The sequence below is a fragment of the Hemiscyllium ocellatum genome, chromosome 31 (assembly GCF_020745735.1).
Source record: "Hemiscyllium ocellatum isolate sHemOce1 chromosome 31, sHemOce1.pat.X.cur, whole genome shotgun sequence".
Lineage (NCBI taxonomy): Eukaryota > Metazoa > Chordata > Chondrichthyes > Orectolobiformes > Hemiscylliidae > Hemiscyllium > Hemiscyllium ocellatum.
This window is the reverse complement of record NC_083431.1, coordinates 18,683,560-18,704,453: the sequence shown is the minus strand read 5'-3', so window position 1 is coordinate 18,704,453 and position 20,894 is coordinate 18,683,560. Positions and strand designations below refer to the sequence as shown.

Genomic DNA, 20,894 nt, shown 5'->3' with positions numbered 1-20,894 from the left:
AGTATCTGAATACTCCAATCCTGGAGTCACAGAGCGCAAAAGGTGGGGCAGGTGGTGTTAAAGTCAGACGTTCTGATCCTGGGTGCTCTTCCTGCTGCCTGGTCTTGGCCTCCCACATGCTCCACTCGGTGATGTTTGAGGTAGTTAGCGTCTTCACGGATACTCCTTCTCCAGAAGGAGCGTTCGAGGGCAAGCTATTCCCACATGTCAGTGGAGATGTTACATCTGTTTAGGAAGCTTTCAAGGTGCCCTTGTAGCATTTCCTCTATCCTCTTAGTGCTTGCTTAACATTGTGCAACTTGGAGCAGAGCACTTGTTTAGAGAGTCGAGGGATTGTGCATACAGACAATGTGGCCTGTTCATTGCAGCTGGTCATGCCTGATCATTACCTCAATACTGGGGATACTGGCCAAGGAGGGGGTGCTAACACTGGCACATCTATCCTGCCAGAAGATTTACAGGCTTTTGCAAAGGCAGCGCTGGCAATAACTCTTTAGGAATTTCAGTGTCTAGTTTACACAAGGTCCACAATTCAGATGCACACAGGAGGCTGGGGAATCACAGCAACTCTGTAAACTATGAGTTTGATGCTGGGTTTGAGGTCTTGGACTTAAAACACTGTTAATCAGACACTCAAACTCAACACTGGCATATTGGAGTCTATGATGTATTTTATTGTCAATTTCTGTTCATACCAAGATGAGGCTTGAAATATCGATCAAAAGGCTTGCTATGAATTTTGGCCATCACAAGGACAGCGTTGTGGGGCAGGAGCAGGCTAGTAGAGAAACTCTGTTTTCCCAAACACTTAGCCTGAAGTCCCTTCTCTCAAATGTCATGCATTGTCAATGGCTTGTAGCTCAAGTTCCAAGTAGGTGCGCGCACACAGGCGCCATCTGCATGTTGCAGTTTGATGACAGAAGTTGGAGTAGCCATGGTTCTGCCCTGCAGGTGAAGGGTGAACAGTTTCCCACTCAATTCATGTAGGTTAGCTCCACTACAGTAGGGTGAACCAGTGAACCTTCGTTATAATTATATCCTCTCTCAGGTAAGGAGATCAAAATTGCGCACAGCACTCTGACAACAAGACTTCCTTACTTTTATTCCAGAACCCTCTTGCAATTAAAAAAAACTTACCATACAGTAAATTCTTAATTCTAGGTAACAGGAACTTCACTAAATTATCAATTGAAAGGGAATAATGGATCTGATGCTTCATTAAAGCTAGTTCAAGACTGACCTTGAAGCTGCTCTTCAGTTCCTGGGAGAAATCCCAGATTCAAAATGAGAGCGATTGGTTTGTGTCATTCATTTTCAAGTGAGCATTCATCGTATCGCAATAGCAAGTGGAGTTCTTCCAGCTGCCATATTATTTCTCATAAAACCAGCTCACCAATATATTTCATGTGCGCTGAATGCCAGGGAGACTACTGTGCTTTCCTACCTAAATGACTGTAGCACGTGTGTGCGTGCTAACTTTATTCATATGGACTCGCAAATCACTTTTGCATACTAACAATTACTGACACCCTGAATTTTAAAACTTCTGCTTTTCTATTCTAGAAAAGATGAACAAACTGACCAACTTCACAATGTTGCAATCAGAAATTAATTTTGTCGTATAGGTACGGATGTTTTGATGTCAAAGGCTGTGACAATTTGCACACCGTAAAGTCCCATTATCATCAAATGGTAAAACAAAAGTGACCACTTGGTCAGTTTTGATAATAAGACTTTAACATAAGGATGTTGGCCACACACCAGGAAAATACATTGCTCATATCTAAATGGCACTACAGATTGCTTTTCTGTCCTCTAGAACAGGTGATGAGACATTAAATTAACATCTTTAATCTGGGAGACAAACCTCTTCATTTACATGAAAATTGAAGGGGATATGGATAGGGAGGAAGATTGTCAAAGGATACAGCAGTATATAGATAAGTTGGAAAGTTGGGCAGAGAAATGGCTGATGATGTTTAAAAGGTATAAGGTGTGGTCAAATGCCAGAGGAAAGTATAGAGTAAATGGCAGGACCCTTGCGAATACTAACACAGAAGGGATCTTGAGGTGCAAATCCATAATTCCCTGAAAGTGGCAACAGAAGTGTATAAGGTGGTAAAGAAGGTGATAAGCATTCTTGCCTTCATTGGTTGGGACACAGTATAAAAGTTTTAGTCTGGAAAAACTTGTACTGTTTTTGCTAGAATATTGGAGGCTGAGGAGTAACCTGGTATAAGTATATAAAATGAGAAGCATGGATAGGTTGGACAGTCAGAGTCTCTTCCCCGCCCCCCCCCCCCCTTCCCAAGAGTGGAAACAGCAAAATAGACTTAAGGTGAAAAGGGGAAGTTTAAGGGAGATGTGCAAGGCAAGTTTTTATTTTTAGGACCAGAGGTGCTTGGAACATGCTGCCATGGGAAGTGGGACAAGCAGGCATGGTGGGTTGAAGGGCCTGTTCCTGTGCTGCATGGTTTTACATACAGGGTAAAACTCTCACTTAAAATCAAATTGACAATATTACTTCTGAAACTTTAACAGCACTGGAATTAAATTGTAAAGCTGAGCTGTCTTTCAGACAAGATAGACTTGAGGACAGCAGAATAAAATTGGATGGTCATGGGAATGGAAAAGCTACTGTGCTTGTTCAAATAATCCAAAACTATGGTCCCCGATTTTACAACTAATGAAGAAACACAGATTTTCAAGCATTGGAGTTAAAATCCTATATGCATGCCAAAATGATTAAAAAAGAGATTTTATTGCTAAAATTGAAAAAGGCTGTACTTTAAAAAACTTGTAAAGTATCAACCTTATTGTTAATTTCTAAACAATGATTACTTTACTTAGATTTGTCCCTGAAATAAGAAATTACAACATTATTACACTGAACATGGCTTAAAACTGAAAATCCTAATCACTATGCCACCTAAAGCTGTTTTACAGTAAAAACAGACTGTATTGTGACACCTTTTTGGCCAAAAGATTGAATTATGTGGCCTTTCAGAATTAAGTTTGAAATGGATTATTGCAAATCAACAATTTTAAAATACAAAAATTGTAAAACATAAATGAATCGCTGAGTAAATACATCGACAAGGACAGTACCAAGCTACACAGATCAGGAAGACTCCTGGTTTGAATTGAAGAGGTACTATATTTGGCCTCCAAAATGGGAGTCAATGGATCACTCAACAAAAAATGTGGGTAAGGATGCGATGACCCTCTGAAGGGTTCTGCTAGATCTTGTATTACAACACCTTAGCTCTCCTTTTGGAGACAAGAGCAGGGGAAAGCGCAGAAAAAGACCCTGCTTGTTAAAGAAAATTCTATGGCTCCCATTTTGCGATGTAATGTTTTACTGAAAATCAGGACACATTACAAGTTGCCAGCCAATTCATAAATCTTCAACAAAAATCCATCCCATTTCTAACTCTATTCTCCCTTGGCATAACATTGGGCTTATGTTGTTTCACACTATACTGTTAGAGGCTAATCCTCTTGGAGATGATGCTCATTCCCTCAAATTCTCTTGCTAAACATTTTCAAATTATCTGATTCAATCTGTGCTATACAATGAGAATTTAAATGATTACTAAAGAAAAGGAATATGGTACTTTCAGAGAACACCAACTCTGCAGAATGACAAGCTATCATTGGGGGAAAGAGCTTGGACAGTCTATGGCACAGAAATTACTCAGCCAGTGTAAACTTCCTTACATGTGATTACTTTCAAAGTTCACTGATCAGTACTATGAACTAAAGTGTACTGCAATAATTTATCAGCCATCCTAATTAGATTAGATTAGATTACTTGCAGTGTGGAAACAGGCCCTTCGGCCCAACAAGTCCACACCGACCCGCCGAAGCGCAACCCACCCATACCCCTACATTTACCCCTTACCTGACACTACAGGCAATTTAGCATGGCCAATTCACCTGACCCACACATCTTTGGACTGTGGGAGGAAACCGGAGCACCCGGAGGAAAACCAAGCAGACACGGGGAGAACGTGCAAACTCCACACAGTCAGTCACCTGAGTCGGGAATTGAACCCGGGTCTCAGGCGCTGTGAAGCAGCAGTGCTAACCACTGTGCCACCGTGCCGGGCTGACTGAACAAACAGTATGCACTGCCAAAAAATCTACACAAGTGTCACTTTAACTGTCAAATGCATTAATAATAAATTCTGACAGCAGCATCACATTCCCCAGTTTCACAACACAATCCCTCATGTAAAACCCTCAACTAGTTTCATTTACATTACAGAAAGAATACCACAAGGCGATAGAAGATATTTTATACAATAGGTACTGGACACCAGGACATTGCATATATTCTAATGATAGAAGCATTAATAAGAGCGAATAATGGACATAGTGAATCAAAAGGTGCAGTACTCTTTTATTTGGTTCAATCTGAGCTTTAGGATCATTGATCATTAGATCCTGAAGTTAATAAATCATTGGTAGGCTTTCTCCCAATAAAAATTATTCTTGCTCAAGATGCGGAGACATAAATTGATCAGCCCAAGTGTTGAAAGCAGCAACTACAAAGGCAGCACTGAGCTGTTTAAAAGTAAAACACTACATGCTTTCCAGATAGATTACATTAACAAATCTACAGATAACTAATGATAAACTGAATAACAAAGTTTAGAAAGGACCCAGATTCAATCCATTGACTATAGTGAGTCAAGTGTCAAGTAGGAGTGTGGTAAGGTCACTACAAGTGGCTTATTTCTCAATGCTAGAAAAAAAGGAAGAAAATAACTCTGGGTAAAAGGGAAAACAACTGGCCAAAATAAAAAAGGTATCTATTTTTAAGAATAAATTGTTAAATATTGTTAATCTGTCCTGGTACTGCATATGTAAAATAGAATGTGATATCATATAACATTATTGATGAATAATGAACAAATGCAATAAAATGCATCTCAAAATAGCAATCAGAGATAATGCAAATTATAGAGGAGTCTCGAGTACCAAAGGACACAGGCAAGGAGTATTTTGTTCGGTTAATCGAATGCCAAATAATCGAATAACATACTTTAGCCGAGCATCGGGACCATGCGATCTTGCCAGATTATCCAAAATTCGGATAATCGAATACCGGATAATCGAGGTTCCCCTGCAAAAGTATTCACAGAGCTAACTTGAGCATTATATTGTAAACTGTAAGCCAAAAAGGTCAAATCAAAATAAGGATGCAAACCTTTCTGTTCTTTATTTGTGATTAGACTGTGACCAGAAAACCTAATATAAACTGAGAACATTTTAAAACTGAACAACTGCTGGAACATATTTGTTAAAATAGGAGGTAATACATAAGGGAACAAAAGTGAGAACACCTTTCAACATTTCTGCATGTTTTCTCAAAGGCTATATTTCACTCAATGATCTATAGCAACCAACAAAAATCATCAAGAACCTTAAACTAAGAGCACAATTATTAAAGTAGGCATTTGGTCATACAGAGCTTGAGTATTGCTGCAAAAAGATACCTTGTTGAAATTTTTCATCCTGCACTCATCAGGACAATTTGAAAGAATACCAATACAAGTAGAAAGCCTGGGGGCCCTCTTCTGGCACAATTATAACGTCCCTACCCCTGAACCAAGAGACTCGGGTTCAAGTCCCACCTGCTCCAGAAGTGTGTAATAACAAGGTTGATTTGGAAAATAGGTACAAGGAGAATGCCACCATTTATACCACATTAGCAGGAAGTGCCAAATGATAGGCAGGTAGATCACCATGGAGAATGCACCTATTAAAGCTGATTGACAATTAACTACTGTTTAAATTTTAAACCAGGTCAACTGATGAGGACATTGCCCATAGAAATGAACTAGCAAATGGACATTTGCCAGGTTGGAACAGACACAGTGGGGTAGACCTTTTGTTTTAACAGTCGCAAGTTGGTTTTCTACTTATATGGAAAAGGATTTCTCCAAACTTGCCAAGATCATACAGGCACATGGACAGCAATGCAGGTGCCCACTGCAAAGAATACCCAAGGAAACTACAGACACCTGTGAAGCAGAGCTACATAATTGCAATCTGTACCTACGACCACAGCATGAATCAGTATTAGCTGAAATTATGAACTCAGGAACTCATACAGTTCAGTTTATTTTCAATGAAAGCATGTCCAAATAAATGGTGTTGCCATGGAATCCTTGCTATGCCCAACGCAAAAAAAAAACAGGGCTTCATGAATTGCATCCCTTTACATATTTCTTACATAGGAGGGAAGTTTGTGAGCTGAAAAGTTTGTGTTGCTGGAAATGCGCAGCAGTCAGGCAGCATCCAAGGAGCAGGAGAATTGACGTTTCGGGCAGGAGTCCTTCTTCAGGCTCAAGCACAAAACGTCGATTCTCCTGTTCCTTGGATGCTGCCTGACCTGCTGCGCTTTTCCAGCAACACATTTTCAGCTCTGATCTCCAGCATCTGCAGTGCTCACTTTCTCCAGGGAAGTTTGTGATACTTGAATCTGCATCTCTATCTGTATCTGAGTGGAGGGCTGCACGTTGGCTCAGTGGTTAACACTGCTGCCTCAGTGCCAGGCACTTGGGTTCGATTCCAGCCTGTGATGACTGTCTGTGTGGAGTTTGCACATTCTCCTCATGCCTGTGTGGGTTTCCTCCCACAGTCCAAAGATGTGCAGGTTAGGTGAATTGGCCACATTAAATTGCCCAGTTTTCAGGGATGTGTAGGTTAGGTGCATCAGTCAGGGAAAATGTAGAGTAATAAGGTAGGGGAATGGGTTTGGGTCTGGGTGGGACACTTTTTGGAGGGTCAGTGGAGACTTGTTGGGCCAAATGGCCTGTTTCCACATTATAGGGATTCTATGATTCTATTTCCTTAAATGTCTTAATGGGGTCTACCTACGTTCAAACTCACTTCTGAAATACAACATCTAGTGGGTTACCTCCTGTAGCAATGAACAATCACTGGACTCAAAATATTAACTCTGCTCTTTTCTTCTCACAGATGTTGCCAGATCTGCTGAGTTTCTCTTCCTCCCACAGTCCACAAATGTGCAGGTTAGGTGAATTGGCCGAGCAAAATTGCCTATAGTGTTAGGTGAAGGGGTAAATGTAAGAGAATGGGGTCTGGGTAGGTTGTGCTTCGGCTGGTTGGTGTGGACTTGTTGGGCCGAAGGGCCTGTTTCCACACTGTATCTAATCTAATCTAATTTCTGCTTTTATTTCAGAATTATTTGTGATCCTTGGCCTGATCCTAGTAAGTGCCCAGTCTATCGCAGATTACCCTAAAGGTTAAGCTTTTTATTAAAGTTTGAGCAACAGTTGCAGTCTTACATTGCTACCATGCAATTTCGAGAGGCGTTCACCACTAAAAGATAGGCAGAATGTCATTTTGGCTTGACAGCACTATTTCACTAATGAGTAATGTGAAATAATAATTTCGGTGCCAGTGTAATGCCAAGTATATAAACCACTTGCCAAAGCCTGGAGGATTGTATCAAACAGCATATCTTTCAAGAAGCAAGGTACCACACATACCTAACCAGCTCATGTTTGGGACTTGCAACATTCTCCAACATTTGATGCTATTCTGCATTTGACAGCAGTTGTTGAATAAGAGTGTGCAAAGAATTATGCTGACACACAATTTGGGATTTTCACTGACGCTTCAAGTGTGGACTCTTGCATACACTGGAAGCTACATATATTAATACAGAACCTCATTCTTTGCATACAAAAAGAACATGTACATGTATTGCACCCATTTCATTTCTATGGTTTATGTCTCAGGGCAACGTTCTAACCAGAATCAACCTGCCTGGCCTAAAATTTAAAAATTCTAGCAATTAAGTGTCAGTCTACAATAATTGGTGTATTCTTCATGGCAACTTCTCCAACCAAAGTCCATTTGCCAACCGATTAGTGCATTCCGACCATGCAGTAGAAATGCTGGTTTTCCTTTTGCAAATTATGTTCTTGCAAATTATCTTGGAGTGCAAGGCAAAAAGCTTTGCCAACACTTTCTCAGCAATACTCTAAGTATGAAATCATGGGTAATCTTTAAAAAAAAAATTAGTTTATATCTCCAATTGTTTAAAAAGCAAATATTTTCTTCACAGTTCAGGGAAGTACAGTTGAGAAAAAAAGAAATTGCAGTGTAGTACCTATACCTGTCGCGTCGTCCATCTCGTGTCGTGGCACCATTATAACTTGTGCAAAGTTTACTGAAGGATACCAGCTTCAAATCAAGTTCGTTCTCCAGTTGCCGAGCCTGCTTCCGCAGGTCTGTTGAAACAAACACAAGAGAAATTAAGCAACCTTCATCTAGATAAGAAAGAGGGAAATATTGAGGAAGGAGGAAGTTGGATCAGATTTTATAATTGTAGATAGGTTTTGCTCGAGTATCCTGAGTGAATGGAGTACAAGACACACCTGAAATCTGAACAGTATTAAATGAAATCAATTATCCAATCATTTGCAATTTATCAATAACAAAAGATCATAAATGTAATTTGAAAAAGACATTCAAGCCAATGTCATTGAAACAAAGTCACTGCTGCAGCACCCAACTGGTTTTAGTTTTAAACCTCTTTCCAACAGTCCATTCCAAATGCCGATCACCTTAAGTAAATCAAGAAGTTTAACTTATGTAGTAACTTTACCAATGCCTCACGATCAAAGTAAATTTCAACTCCAGTCTCTATTGTAACGTAGGAGATGACAGTAAACAATACCAAAATCTGCGAAATGATATAACTTACCAATTAACTTGTGATAATGACAGATAAATTATACCAACGTACTAGGAAGCTTGGCTGCTCTATAAATGTGTTCTTATATCACCTTGGAGAGGAAACAGGGTTTGGATTTAGCATCTTATCCTAAAGTTAGCACCGCTGACATTCCCTTACTTTGCATTAAAATCTCTGGACTAGGGCTTAACGCCAAACTTTCCTCACTCAGCAGTATGGAGACAATGCTTCTTGACAGCAGCACTAATCTTAACTATAATAATTCGAGAACCTGTGTCCCAAAAACACTTAAAAACTTACTCCTAAAAAAAACCCTAAGTTTTCACTGTTTGGAAATTTTCTTCAAAGCTAAACAGTCAATTTCTTTAGCGCCTCATACTTTGAACCCCCTAAACTCAAGATCAGCATTGTGGCTATTCATTGTACTCATACCTTTGTATCTTGATGACCAGAAATCAACACAATAAGTGAGGTTGACCAAAGTACTATACAATGTGATCATGGCTTCAATACATCCGCATGACTATCTTTGCCACCAAAAGTAGCACACAGAAAAAGCCATTACAGCTGACATTTTAGGAGAAATTGAGGACTGCATATGCTGGAGATCTGAGTCAATACGTGTAGCGCTGGCAAAGTGCACCAGGTCAGGCAGCATACAGGGAGCGGGCGAATCGACATTTCCAGCATCAGCCCTTCATCAGGAATGTTATCAGTTGACATTTTAAGCAACTATGAACAAGGAGATGTATTCTGGTTTACTCTTCTTCCGGATTTAAACACTATATTGGTGGAACTGAATGTGAGAAGCCATCAGCGTATCCCTCTCCAGCAGAGAGGCCACTGCCTAGTAAGGCAGAAAGATACCAGGGTTGTACAGCCCTTTCAGCAATAGTCGAGTTAAACCAGACTTAAAAGATGAAATATTTATTACTGCACATTAAGACAGTTTATCTGGATACATGAATACAGACATTATGTTGAATGCACCTAATCAAGTTCTGTATTGTTATAAAGTTAAAAATCACACAACACCAGGTTATACTCCAACAGGTTTATTTCAAAGCACTAGGTTTCGGAGCACTGCTCCTTCATCAGGTGGTTGTGGAGTACAAGATCGTAAGACACAGAATTTATAGCAAAGGCTTACAATGTGATGTAACTGAAATTATATTGAAAAAGATCGGGATTGTTTGTTAAATCTCTCATCTTTTAGAATGATCATGTTGGTTCGGTTCTTTCATATACAAATCCCAGAACTTTTATTAAAGTTACATTCTCAAGTGCACTTTAACAATAGGTGCCATATCAGCTCAGATAATACACTGAAGGTGTGAGGTGCCCTGTGAGAGGCTGTCTGTGCCTCAATATTCAGACTGATTCTAATCTAAAAAAGGGATTTTACAGAATCTTACATGGATTCATGTAGTTTTTGAGCAAATTAAAATAAAATTCTGCAAGTACAAAGCAAAATAAACGCATTATCAGTTATATCACACTTTGAACTTTTGCTATAAATTCTGTGTTTTATCATGTTAAAAATCACACAACACCAGGTTATAGTCCAACAGGTTTAATTGGAAGCACTAGCTTTCGGAGCGCTGCTCCTTCATCAGGTGGTTGTGGAGAGAACAATTTATAGCAAAAGTTTACAGTGTGAGCTAACTGAAATTATACATTGAAAAATACCTTGATTGTTTGTTGAGTCTTCCATCTGTTAGAATACCATGATAGTTTCACTTCTTTCATATGTAAATCACAAAACTTTTTTTTTAAAAAGTTACATTCTCAGGTTAACTGCTACAATTAGTGACAGCCAGATAATATGTTGAAGGTGTTAGTCCCCTGTCTGTGCCATAATGTTTGGACTGATTCGAATCTAAAAAGTGATTTAACAGAGTCTTACATGGAGTCATGTAGTTTTTGAGCAAAGTACAATGTAACTCTGCAAATACAAATTCACCCCACAAATGTATATATGTGTGCATGTGGGTTTTTATGTGTGTCTCTGTCTGTCTTGGGTGGGGGGTTGAGAGTGTAGGAGTATGTGAGTATAGAGTGTCTAAGTCTGTGAGAGGGTGCATGCATGAGTGTGGGAGTGTGTGTGTCTGTAGGAGTGTGCGTGTCTGGGGTGGGGGGTTGTGAGTGTCTGTGAGAGATTGTATATGTGTGGGTGTGAGTATGTAAAGTGGTCTAAGTCTGTGAGAGGATGCATGTGAGAGTGTGAGAGTGTGCGTGTGTGTGTATAGTGCAATGGTGGTCACCTGTAGTGTGACATGAACTCAAGGTCCTGGTTGAGGCCCTCCTTATGGGTATGGAACTTAGCTATCTTTTATGATCTTATGCTCCACAACCACCTGAAGGAGCAGTGTTCTGAAAGCTAATGCTTCCAAGTAAACCTTTTGCACTATAGACTGGTGTTGTACGAGTTTTAACTTTGTACAAGTTAAAACCAGTTCAACACCGGCACCTTCAAATCATGTATTGTTATAACAATAGTTTTTAAAAGGAAGAAAGAGGAGTGAGGAAAGTAACAATAGATGGTAATAAAACAAAACTCAGCATTTCTCCAAATCTCCAACTTGGATTTTCTTCTCTTACTGTTTTTTATTTTGCCTTTATTCAGATTTCTGATCATATTAGTATTATTCAGAACATCAAACAAAACACTTTTGTTACAAGTTACGACAGGTTTACAATTTCTATTTTCCTATCTTTTACACACATCTCCCCAGACTACATTCAGACTTTGACTGTTGGTTACCTTTCTTCCACTTTCCAAATAATTTCTGTCTTCTCGGCAGATGAAACACAACTATGAAGAGTGATCTCTGCAGATAACACATTAGGGGCAAGGTTAACCGAGGCAGAAATAGGGCAGTTCCTCTTCTCTACAAATGAGATCAATAACTTAGCCAACTTCTCTATTCATGCGTTCGGAGAGACTGGTCATCTCCTGTGAAAAATCACAGCTATTAACCCATATCCTTCATTCAGTTAAATGGTTACTTGGAGCACCACCATCTCAAGTACTTTTCAGAAAATTATCTCTGAAACTACATTACAGAAATCCCCTGTAACAATTAACTCATAATTTAAAAGAACAATTTGGTCTCAAATTCCCCTTATAACTGAATATTGACTTAAAACTAACAGTATTGCATCAGTGTTCAAATCAGCAAAATTTAGACACCACTAATATTACAGAGGCATCCCCTCTATGATAGTAAAACATGAAAACCAGCACAATTAACACAAGTAAACACTCATTCATGATATCCACCTCTATACCTTGCACAAAACACATATTGAGAATACATTTCAACTGAAGTCATGATTCAGACAAAACTTCAGAGTACGAACATGAGTAGGCCACTCAGCAGATCAAGTCTACACCACCATTTAACTAGACTGTGACTAACCTTCTCCTCAATACCACTTCTACGTTCTATCATGATATCCCATAACATCATTAGTCTCAGAAACCTATCAATTTCTGTCTTGAACATATTCAGGATTGAGGTTCCACAGCACACTGGATGGAGAATTATAAGCTCAAGTCATCATCTTAACTAGTTAATTCACTCATGGCTCCAAATCACTCCAAATCATGTTTTCTTCCATATTTAATGGTTCTTCCCCTGCAACATACAAAACTATTTTTGTATCAGTGCACCTTTCAAGTACTAAATAAGTCTTTCATCACAAACATCTTCAAAAAAATGACAGACAACACTTGACAGCCAGGATTAACTTTACACATACAGCACTCCATTTTGCAGAATTCAGGAATGTGCATAGCAGGTTTGCCAGTCACTAAAGAGATGACATTGTTTCACATTGTAATCCTTTGACAAACATGGGAATCTCTCATCTCTTCCTGTTTACAAGATAGTCAATGCATGATATACAACAAGAAAAAATGTACAAATTAACAAACACACATCCTCATGAATTCTACTTGTAAACATTAGATGGATCACTGGTCGACATTTATCTTTTCAGTAGCTAACAAACATGCTATGTACTTTTACTGAAACATAGGGTGCATATAAGATCAAAACCCAAAGAACTGTGGATTCTGGAAATCTGAAACAAATACAGAAATAGCTGGAGAAACTCAACAGGTCTGGCAGCATCTATGGAGAGAAAGCAGAGTCAATATTTCAGGTGCAGTGATTCTTCTTCAGAACCCAGTATTATATAAAAAGACAGATGCAACTTCAATAGCTCTGTATGTACCCATGATGGAAGCAAACTGTAAATTGCATGTTAAAGCACAAATCAATGATTTTTGCATATTAATACATTCATCGCTAATTGTGTATGGTCCTGAAATTGATGTAAAATGGTATCAGAAGCAAAAGTGAACATTTGGGAAAAGATGACTGAATGATGTTATACAAAAGACAATAGTCTTGCTGAAGTATAGAACCTTGGATTGTTAAAACATCTTGACATCTTTGAATCATACTTTCACTTGTCATTTACACTCTGCAATCAAAAGTTACAAAAAGAAGTTTAAATTTTCACAAGGACTTCATCCAGTATATGAAGATTATCACTGAAGTACATCCTGAGCAATGCGACAGTTATAGAGTCATAGAGATGTACAACATAGAAACAGACCCATTGGTCCAACCCATCCATGCCAACCAGATATCCCAACCCAATCTAGTCCCACCTGCCAGTACCCAGCCCATATTCCTCCAAACCCTTCCTATTCATTTACCCATCCAAATGCCTCTTAAATGTTGCAATTGTACCAGCCTCCACCACTTCCCCGGCAGCTCATTCCATACACGTACTACCCACTGTGTGAAAAAGTTGCTCCTTAGGTCTCTTTTATGTCTTTCCCCTCTCACCCTAAACCTATGCCCTCTAGTTCTGGACTCCCTGACCCCAGGGAAAAGACTTTGTCTATTTACCCTATCCATTACCCTCATAATTTTGTAAACCTCTACAAGGTCACCCCTTAGCCTCTGACACTCCAGGGAAAACAGCCCCGGCCTGTTCAGCCTCTCCCTATAGCTAAAATCCTCCAATCCTGGCAACATTCATGTAAATCATTTCTGAACCCTTTCAAGTTTCACAACATCTTTCTGATAGGAAGGAGACCAGAATTGCACACAGTATTCCAACAGTCGCTTAGCCAATGTCCTGTACAGCCGCAACATGACCTCCCAACTCCTGTACTCAATATTCTGACCAATAAAGGAAAGCATACCAAACACCTTCTTCACTACCCTATCTACCTGCGACTCTACTTTCAATGAGCTATGAACCTGCACTCCAAGGTCTCTTTGTACTAAAACAAACTGTTTTCCACCTGCTGTTACTTGCAAGCGAGCACATAAAGGACCATCTCAAAAATGTAACTTTGGAAAAAAGAATATCAAGATAGTGTAGCCATGAAAAAATGAAGTATATTGAGGTATATAAAAATGAATCTATGGCACTAAATTGAAGTGAGATTTAGGCATGGTTGTCGAAAGAAAGAAATAAGCAAACATTGGAACTGAGAAAGGAAGGTCAGGTTCTGCCAGCTTTTGCTAGAACAGCAACTACACTTCAAAAGTACTTCATTGGTTGTTAGGGAGTAAAGCTGGAACATTCTGAATTTGTGATATAAATTTTAGAAATGTAGATCTTTCCTCAACTGCAGCTTATGGATGGATTATAAAATAATTTGTTTTTAAATTGCTTTTAATCAACTTATTTGGCCATGTAACAATACATCTCTGGGGCAATTGGGGCTTAAGTGCAAACCTTCTGGTCCAGAGTTAAGGTCAAAATCACTGTACCACAACAGCCCCTGTGTAAATGCCAAATTACATTATAAATCAGAGAATATATTAATCCACAAAAATCAAATCCAACCTCCTCCTGTGTAAACCTGAAAGTTGAAACTATATAAAGTGAAGCTATACAGATTATGAGAGATTCCTGAAATCGTACAATACAGATTTGTATTCGACTCAGGTAAACATTTTCTAACCAACCTGTTCAGAGATGTTATTGCACTACTTAGTTGAGAGATAGGGACACTATCAGTTCACCACAAGAGCCTAAAGACATTACACACTTCTCGAGAATGAAGGACTAGAAACCAGGGCTTCTAGGTGAGAGGCAGGAGCACTAGCATTGCACTATAAAGCCTCTAAAGTTACTAAGATGTCCCAGACTGCTGTGTGACAGGCAAAGATGGAAACTTGTTCAGCTGTTCCTTAGATATCCTATAACATTGGGTTGGACAGGATTCTACCCCACGCCCCCACCCCAAATTCATCCAAGGGGGGTAATGACATTCTCACACTGTAGGTCTTTGGGTGGGGGGGGGGGAAAGGGGGTCAGGCTGAATATTTGGCAGCAACCGCATTACTGATACCTAGCCCCCACTACGCAGATGGACTTTTAGATATCATCAGGCAGTTGCTCCCACACGTTCCTGGAGAATGGCCTAAGAGGCTTTTACTGCCGCTTGGTTGGGGTGGGGGGGGGTCAGGGAGGGGGGAGAGGGAGAGAGTCGGGGGTACAGTTAGGGAGGATGGGCAGTGGGGGAGGGCAGAGAATACAGGTTTGCGGCGGAAGAGGTGAACGCTTTACTCCTTCACGGTGTGGATTTTTTTATCCGCTCGCCCCCCCACCCCCGCAGCCCGTCGCCCGTCGCCCCCACCCCTCACCTTCCCAGTAGTTGCTGTTCCCCGCCGCCATTTTTGTTTTCCAACGTCACCCACCTGGAACGCTGCATTACCACGGCTTTCAGAGGGAGGTCTCTACCAGCAGCTGACAGTGAATAAATACACTTGCTCATTTGAACAGAAATATCACCGCAGAGTGCCGCTGTATGCAGATAATTTACTTTAATCTAACTTCTAAATATCCCGTAGAATCCAGTCTATATATCATACCGGATAGACAATGTTGATCGTACTCCCCTCCGGGATTATGGTACCTGCCACATTCTTAAAGGGGCCAGTCCGTAGCCAGCCCAGTGCGCACGCGCGCAGCTCAGGGTCAGCTGTTGCGGTGTGTGATGTGTCCCTCGCTCTTGCTACATTGTCAGGGCCAATCAAACTGTGGGAAAGTTAGCGCCAGGAATCAAATGCAATCCCGAAGCTACGATGCAAAGGATCAAAATTTGCTTTGTTTGGAGCGTGAAAGGATGTTGCAAAGCATAATAAAAAACAGGGTAAAAAAAAAGCATTGAAAGAAAATGTCCCAAGATCAACAATTTGAAATATTAAGTCTGCTGCATTCTTTACTACCGTAGTCTGTAACCCAACGGTGTCACACTTCCACTATCTGCAGCTTTTAATATTTAATTTTAGAACAACCAACACAAAATATAAGCCGAAAAGGGCCACATTCAAAAAACAATGAGAAACTTGCAGTATTCCCAAGCACCTGAGTCTAGGACCAGAGGACATAATCTCAGAATAAGGGGTCACCTACTTAAAGCAGAGATGGGGAAGAGTATCTTCTCTCAGAGGTTAGTGAATTTGTGGAATTCTTGACGACAACATATTCAAGGCTGAAATAGACAGATGTTTAATTAGTAAAGCAATTAAGGATTATGGGGAAAAGGCAGTAAAGAGGAAATGAGGACTTTCAAATCAGCCATGATCTCATTGAATAACAGAGTAGACTAATGTGCTGAAAGTCTAATTCTGCTGCTCTGTCTTATGTCTTGTGTGATACTCTTGTCCTTCTAGGTAGTAGGGGTTATGGGTTTGAAAGGTGCTGGTAAAGGATTCTGAGTGCATTATTGCTGTGCATCTTGTAGATGGCGCACTGTTACCGGTGTCTGGATGTTTTCTGAAATTGAGTCCTCTCATAATTGAAACAAACACTGAGAATGCTGGAGAAACTCAGCAGCCCTGGCAGCATCTGTAGAAAGAAAGGGCTTATGCTCGAAACGTCGAATTCTCTATTCCTGAGATGCTGCCTGGCCTGCTGTGCTTTGACCAGCAACACATTTGCATCTGTAGAAAGAAAGCAGAGTTAACATTTCAAGACCCGTTATGGTAGATTTGGAGGAAGTGAGTGTTTAATCTGGTGGGCTGGGGCATGCCCATTAATGTGCCTGCTTTTTTTGAATGGTGTCAAGTTTCTTGATAGCTGTTGGAGCTGCACTTCTCCAGTCAAGTGGAGAGTACTCTATCATGCTCATAACTCATGTTATGGACAGGAGACAGTTGTAGAACGATTTCTCCTTTTCTCAACTGACCACCAGAGGATAGATATACTGGAAAAGATTAGTTTTAACCCTTTAGTACTGTGACTTTTCAGAACAGGCACAGAAAGGGCTTTCTTTTAAATTTAAATCAAAAGGAAGGATAAACATTTTTTATACAGAATCTGTAATGTAATCATAACAAATACTCAGTCCTCATTCACACAAGACACACAACTTTAAAAGGTGATTTCTAAAGCTGAAGCATGCACTTAGTCTTGAAAGTCCTGAAAGTCAATATTGTACTAGTTTTCATGAAGGTTACCAGAAACACTGTCTGAATATACCCTCTCGGTTCACTGAAGGAGAAATGGATGTTAAACATCTTTGTTCATTAAATCAGAATGGTTTAATACAGTGATAGGTGATAGCCTAGTGACATTATCATAAGACTATTAATCCAGAGACCCAGATAATATCCTGAGCATCTAGATTCAAATTCCACCACAGCAATTAAGAGTCTAATGGTGACCATGAAACTGTTGCCCATTGTTAGGAAAAACCCATCTTGTTCTCTAATATCCTTCAGGGAAAGAAATCTACCATCCTTACCTGGTTTGGCCTACATGTGACTGCACTCACAGCAATGTGGTTGACCCTCAACTGGGCAATTAGGGATGGGCAATAAATTCTAGCCTGGCCAGTGATGGCCATGTCCCATGAATTAGTTTTTAAAAATGTAAGGTTATTGGTATTTCTAGTTAAAGTTGTGGCCAAACCATGGAGTAAAATGATAATATGTAGGCATGAGAAAAGCTTCACTTCTTTGCTTGAGGTGACTTTTTGAGTCAGGATTCTTTCCTTTTTAAGATAGAATCTCTCCCTTCTGAGATCTTTTATCCACATTGCTTTCTCTTGGCTTCTTTAGGAATAATACAATACTTGCTATCTCAGCCAGTTTCTGTCACATGACCACAATCAATAATCCAATTAACCAACAAAAACAAACTGATGGCATAAGCTATTGTTACAAATTGGGAATGAATGGTGGTCATTTGGATCTTCTCGTAATAAAATGGTTTCCTTGACATCTACCTTTAAGTGATTTCAAATTTGAAGACATCAAGTCAGGAGAATAAAAACAAAATATTGCAGAAGCTAGAAATCTGAAGCAAAAGCAAAGCATGCTGGTAAATATCTGTTCAGAAATTATGAATTTTTAATGAAGAGTCATATCAGACTCAAAACATTAACTTCTCTTTTTCTCTCCACATATCTGCTGAGTTTCTCCAGCGTTCAGATGTGGGAGGACTATTGTGACTCAAATTCAGAAAACATCCAGATACCTGTAACTGTTAATTCCACAAGGGATCTGTTGCATCTTACTATTTCTTCAATGGAAGGGTCCCCAGAAAGCCATTCATATTTTAGTGATTTTCCAGATACATGTCCAGGTATGAGTTAGTCCTGTCTGCAAAGAAACTATAAAAAAGCCATTTTTCCTCTCATCAGACTCCATTTTGTCATTAAATTGTCAAAGTTCTACGTTACTGAACAAAGTGACCTTGGAGTGCAGGTTCATAACTCCTTGAAAGTGGAGTTGCAGGTAGATCGAATAGTGAAGGTGTTTGGTATGCTTTCTTTTATTGGTCAGTGTAATGAGTACAGGAGTTGGGAGGTCATGTTGCGGCTGTACAGGACATTGGTTAGGCCACTGTTGGAATATTGCGTGCAATTCTGGTCTCATCTGGTCGGCATGAACGGGTTGGACCGAAGGGTCTGTTTCCATGCTGTACATCTCTATGACTCTATTTCTCTTAAAAAGTAAAATTTGTCTATTGTCTTCATACATTTATTGGCCTTTGCCATAACTACAGTGGCCTTGTAGACAGTGGACAGATTTCAGGGAGTCATCAGAGGTGATGGTTAGACTTTCTCTTATCAGAAATGGTCATTGCCTGGCACTTGTGTGGCATCAATGCTCATTGCCACTTATCAGCCCAAGCCTGAATTTTGTTTGGGTCTTTCTGCATGAAGAAATGAACCACTTCAATATAACCACTTCATAGAAGTTTTTTATGGGTGTTTATTACCCAAGTACAAAAAGAGGCGCATACGTCCATGTATTTGAATGCCACGTCTCTGAGAGATATGAATAGCACAAAGTTCTTAAGAAGCAAAACACCAACATTTTAATCACAGGGAAGTTGATAGCACCACTACTTGTACTGTAAAGTCCAGCCATAACCTGCTTATAGTTCTTTAAAAAAATTTTGCTGTAACTGACTATTGATTTCAGACAGCCTTCACTTTCTTATCTCAAAGGTAAATATTATAAAGAAATGATTCTTTCATGCTCCTATCGTATCAAACGAGAGCCAGCAGATATGATCCATTTGGATTTCCAAAAGGCATTTGAAATGGTGCCATACAGAAGGCTGATAAATGAGTCCATGCTGTTACGGGCATGGTACTTGCATGTTTAGGGGATTGGCTGACTGACGGAAAGCTAGAGTGGGGTTAAAAGGGTCGTTTTCAGGATTTCAAAAGCTGACCAGTGGTCAGTGTTGGAACCACAACTGTTCACATTATACATCAACAATCTGGACAAAGGAACTGAGGGCATTGTTGCTAAGTTTGCAAATTACACAAAGGCAGGTAGAAGGACAGGTAGTGTTGATGAAGCAGAAAGGCAGTAAACAAACTTGGACAGGCTAGGAGATTGGGCAAAGAAGTGGCAGATGGAATATGATTTGGAAAACTGTGAGGTTATGCACTTTGGTTGGAAGAACAGAAGCAGAAAAACTTTGGAAATCTGAAGCACAAAGGGACTTAAGGTTAGCCTGCACGTTCATATAACAATTAGGAAAGCAAATGTAATGTTAGCATTTATTTCAAGAAGGTTACGAACAAGATCAGGGATATACTGCGGTTTATAAGGCTCTGGTCCGACCACATTTGGAATATTGAGTGTGATTTTGGGTCCTATATCTAACAAACTGTGCTGACTTTGGAGGAGGTCTGAGGAGGTTTACAAGAATGATTTCAAGGATGAAGGTCTTGTCATATGTGGAGCGGTTGAGGACTCTGGGTGTGAACTGCAAGGAGTTTAGAAGGATGAAACTACAGAATACCAGGAGGCATGGATAGAGCGGAATTAGGGAAGATGTTTCCATTAGTAGGAGAGACTAAGACCCAAGGGCACAGCCTCAGGATGAAAAGATGATCCTTTAGAACGGAGATGAGGATTTCTTTAGCCAGAGTGGTATTTAAGACAGAGATAGACAGGTTTTTGTTTAGTAAGGGGAATCAAGGGTTATGGGGAGAAGGCAGGAGAATGGGGTTGAGAACCATATCAGGCATGATCGAATGGTGGAGAAGAATCTATGGGCCGAATAGCCGAATTCTGCTCATACACCGATGGCTTTATCCCTGATATTTTGGCACTAGATCATCATAAAATCAATCTGTCCGTACATCTCATCGCATGTCTGTTTGTGTTTAGACATATCTAATTCCATTAATCCTTGCTAATTGCTGCTGCAGTCTAATGTACTGCTGTCTGTTCTACAATATATTCACTTTTACAAGACATCTTCAAACTAATCTTTCACTGTAAGATTTTATTCCAGCTATAGACTTTATTTATAGAATTTATACATTATGTAATCTGAATTTCAAACAGTTATATAAAGTGCCAAGCTAAATCAGTTTCTTTCAGTCATATGTTACTCATTACATTTGTAGTTATTTACAATATTCATTGCTTGTCAAAAAGACGGCTTCAGAGATTTTACCAGTTTACAGCTCCTCAGTTTACTGTTGTTGTAAGAACTTAGACAGTGACTTTTCTCCATTGTCTCTACACCTGTGACAATACTGTCACTTCAGCAATGACTTGGAGGTGCCGGTGTTGGACTGGGGTGTTCAAAGTTGAAAATCTCACCACACCAGGTTATAGTCCAACAGGTTTATTTG

General features: G+C 39.8%; 1 protein-coding gene across 2 annotated transcripts in view; it reads right to left on the bottom strand.

Annotated features, from left to right (window-relative positions):
* Positions 1–15,469, bottom strand: part of gosr1 (golgi SNAP receptor complex member 1) — a 108,516-nt gene extending 93,047 nt beyond the window's left edge. The window contains exons 1-2 of one of the 2 annotated variants that reach the window (XM_060847895.1): positions 15,424–15,469; positions 8,153–8,273 (exon numbers count right to left, since the gene is read on the bottom strand). In XM_060847895.1, the coding sequence (XP_060703878.1) occupies positions 8,153–8,273; positions 15,424–15,454 (152 nt within the window). In that variant the 5' untranslated portion in view covers positions 15,455–15,469. The remainder of the gene's footprint in view (positions 1–8,152; positions 8,274–15,423) is intronic. The other variant, XM_060847896.1, reaches the window with a different exon arrangement.
* Between the last annotated feature and the right edge of the window lie 5,425 nt (positions 15,470–20,894).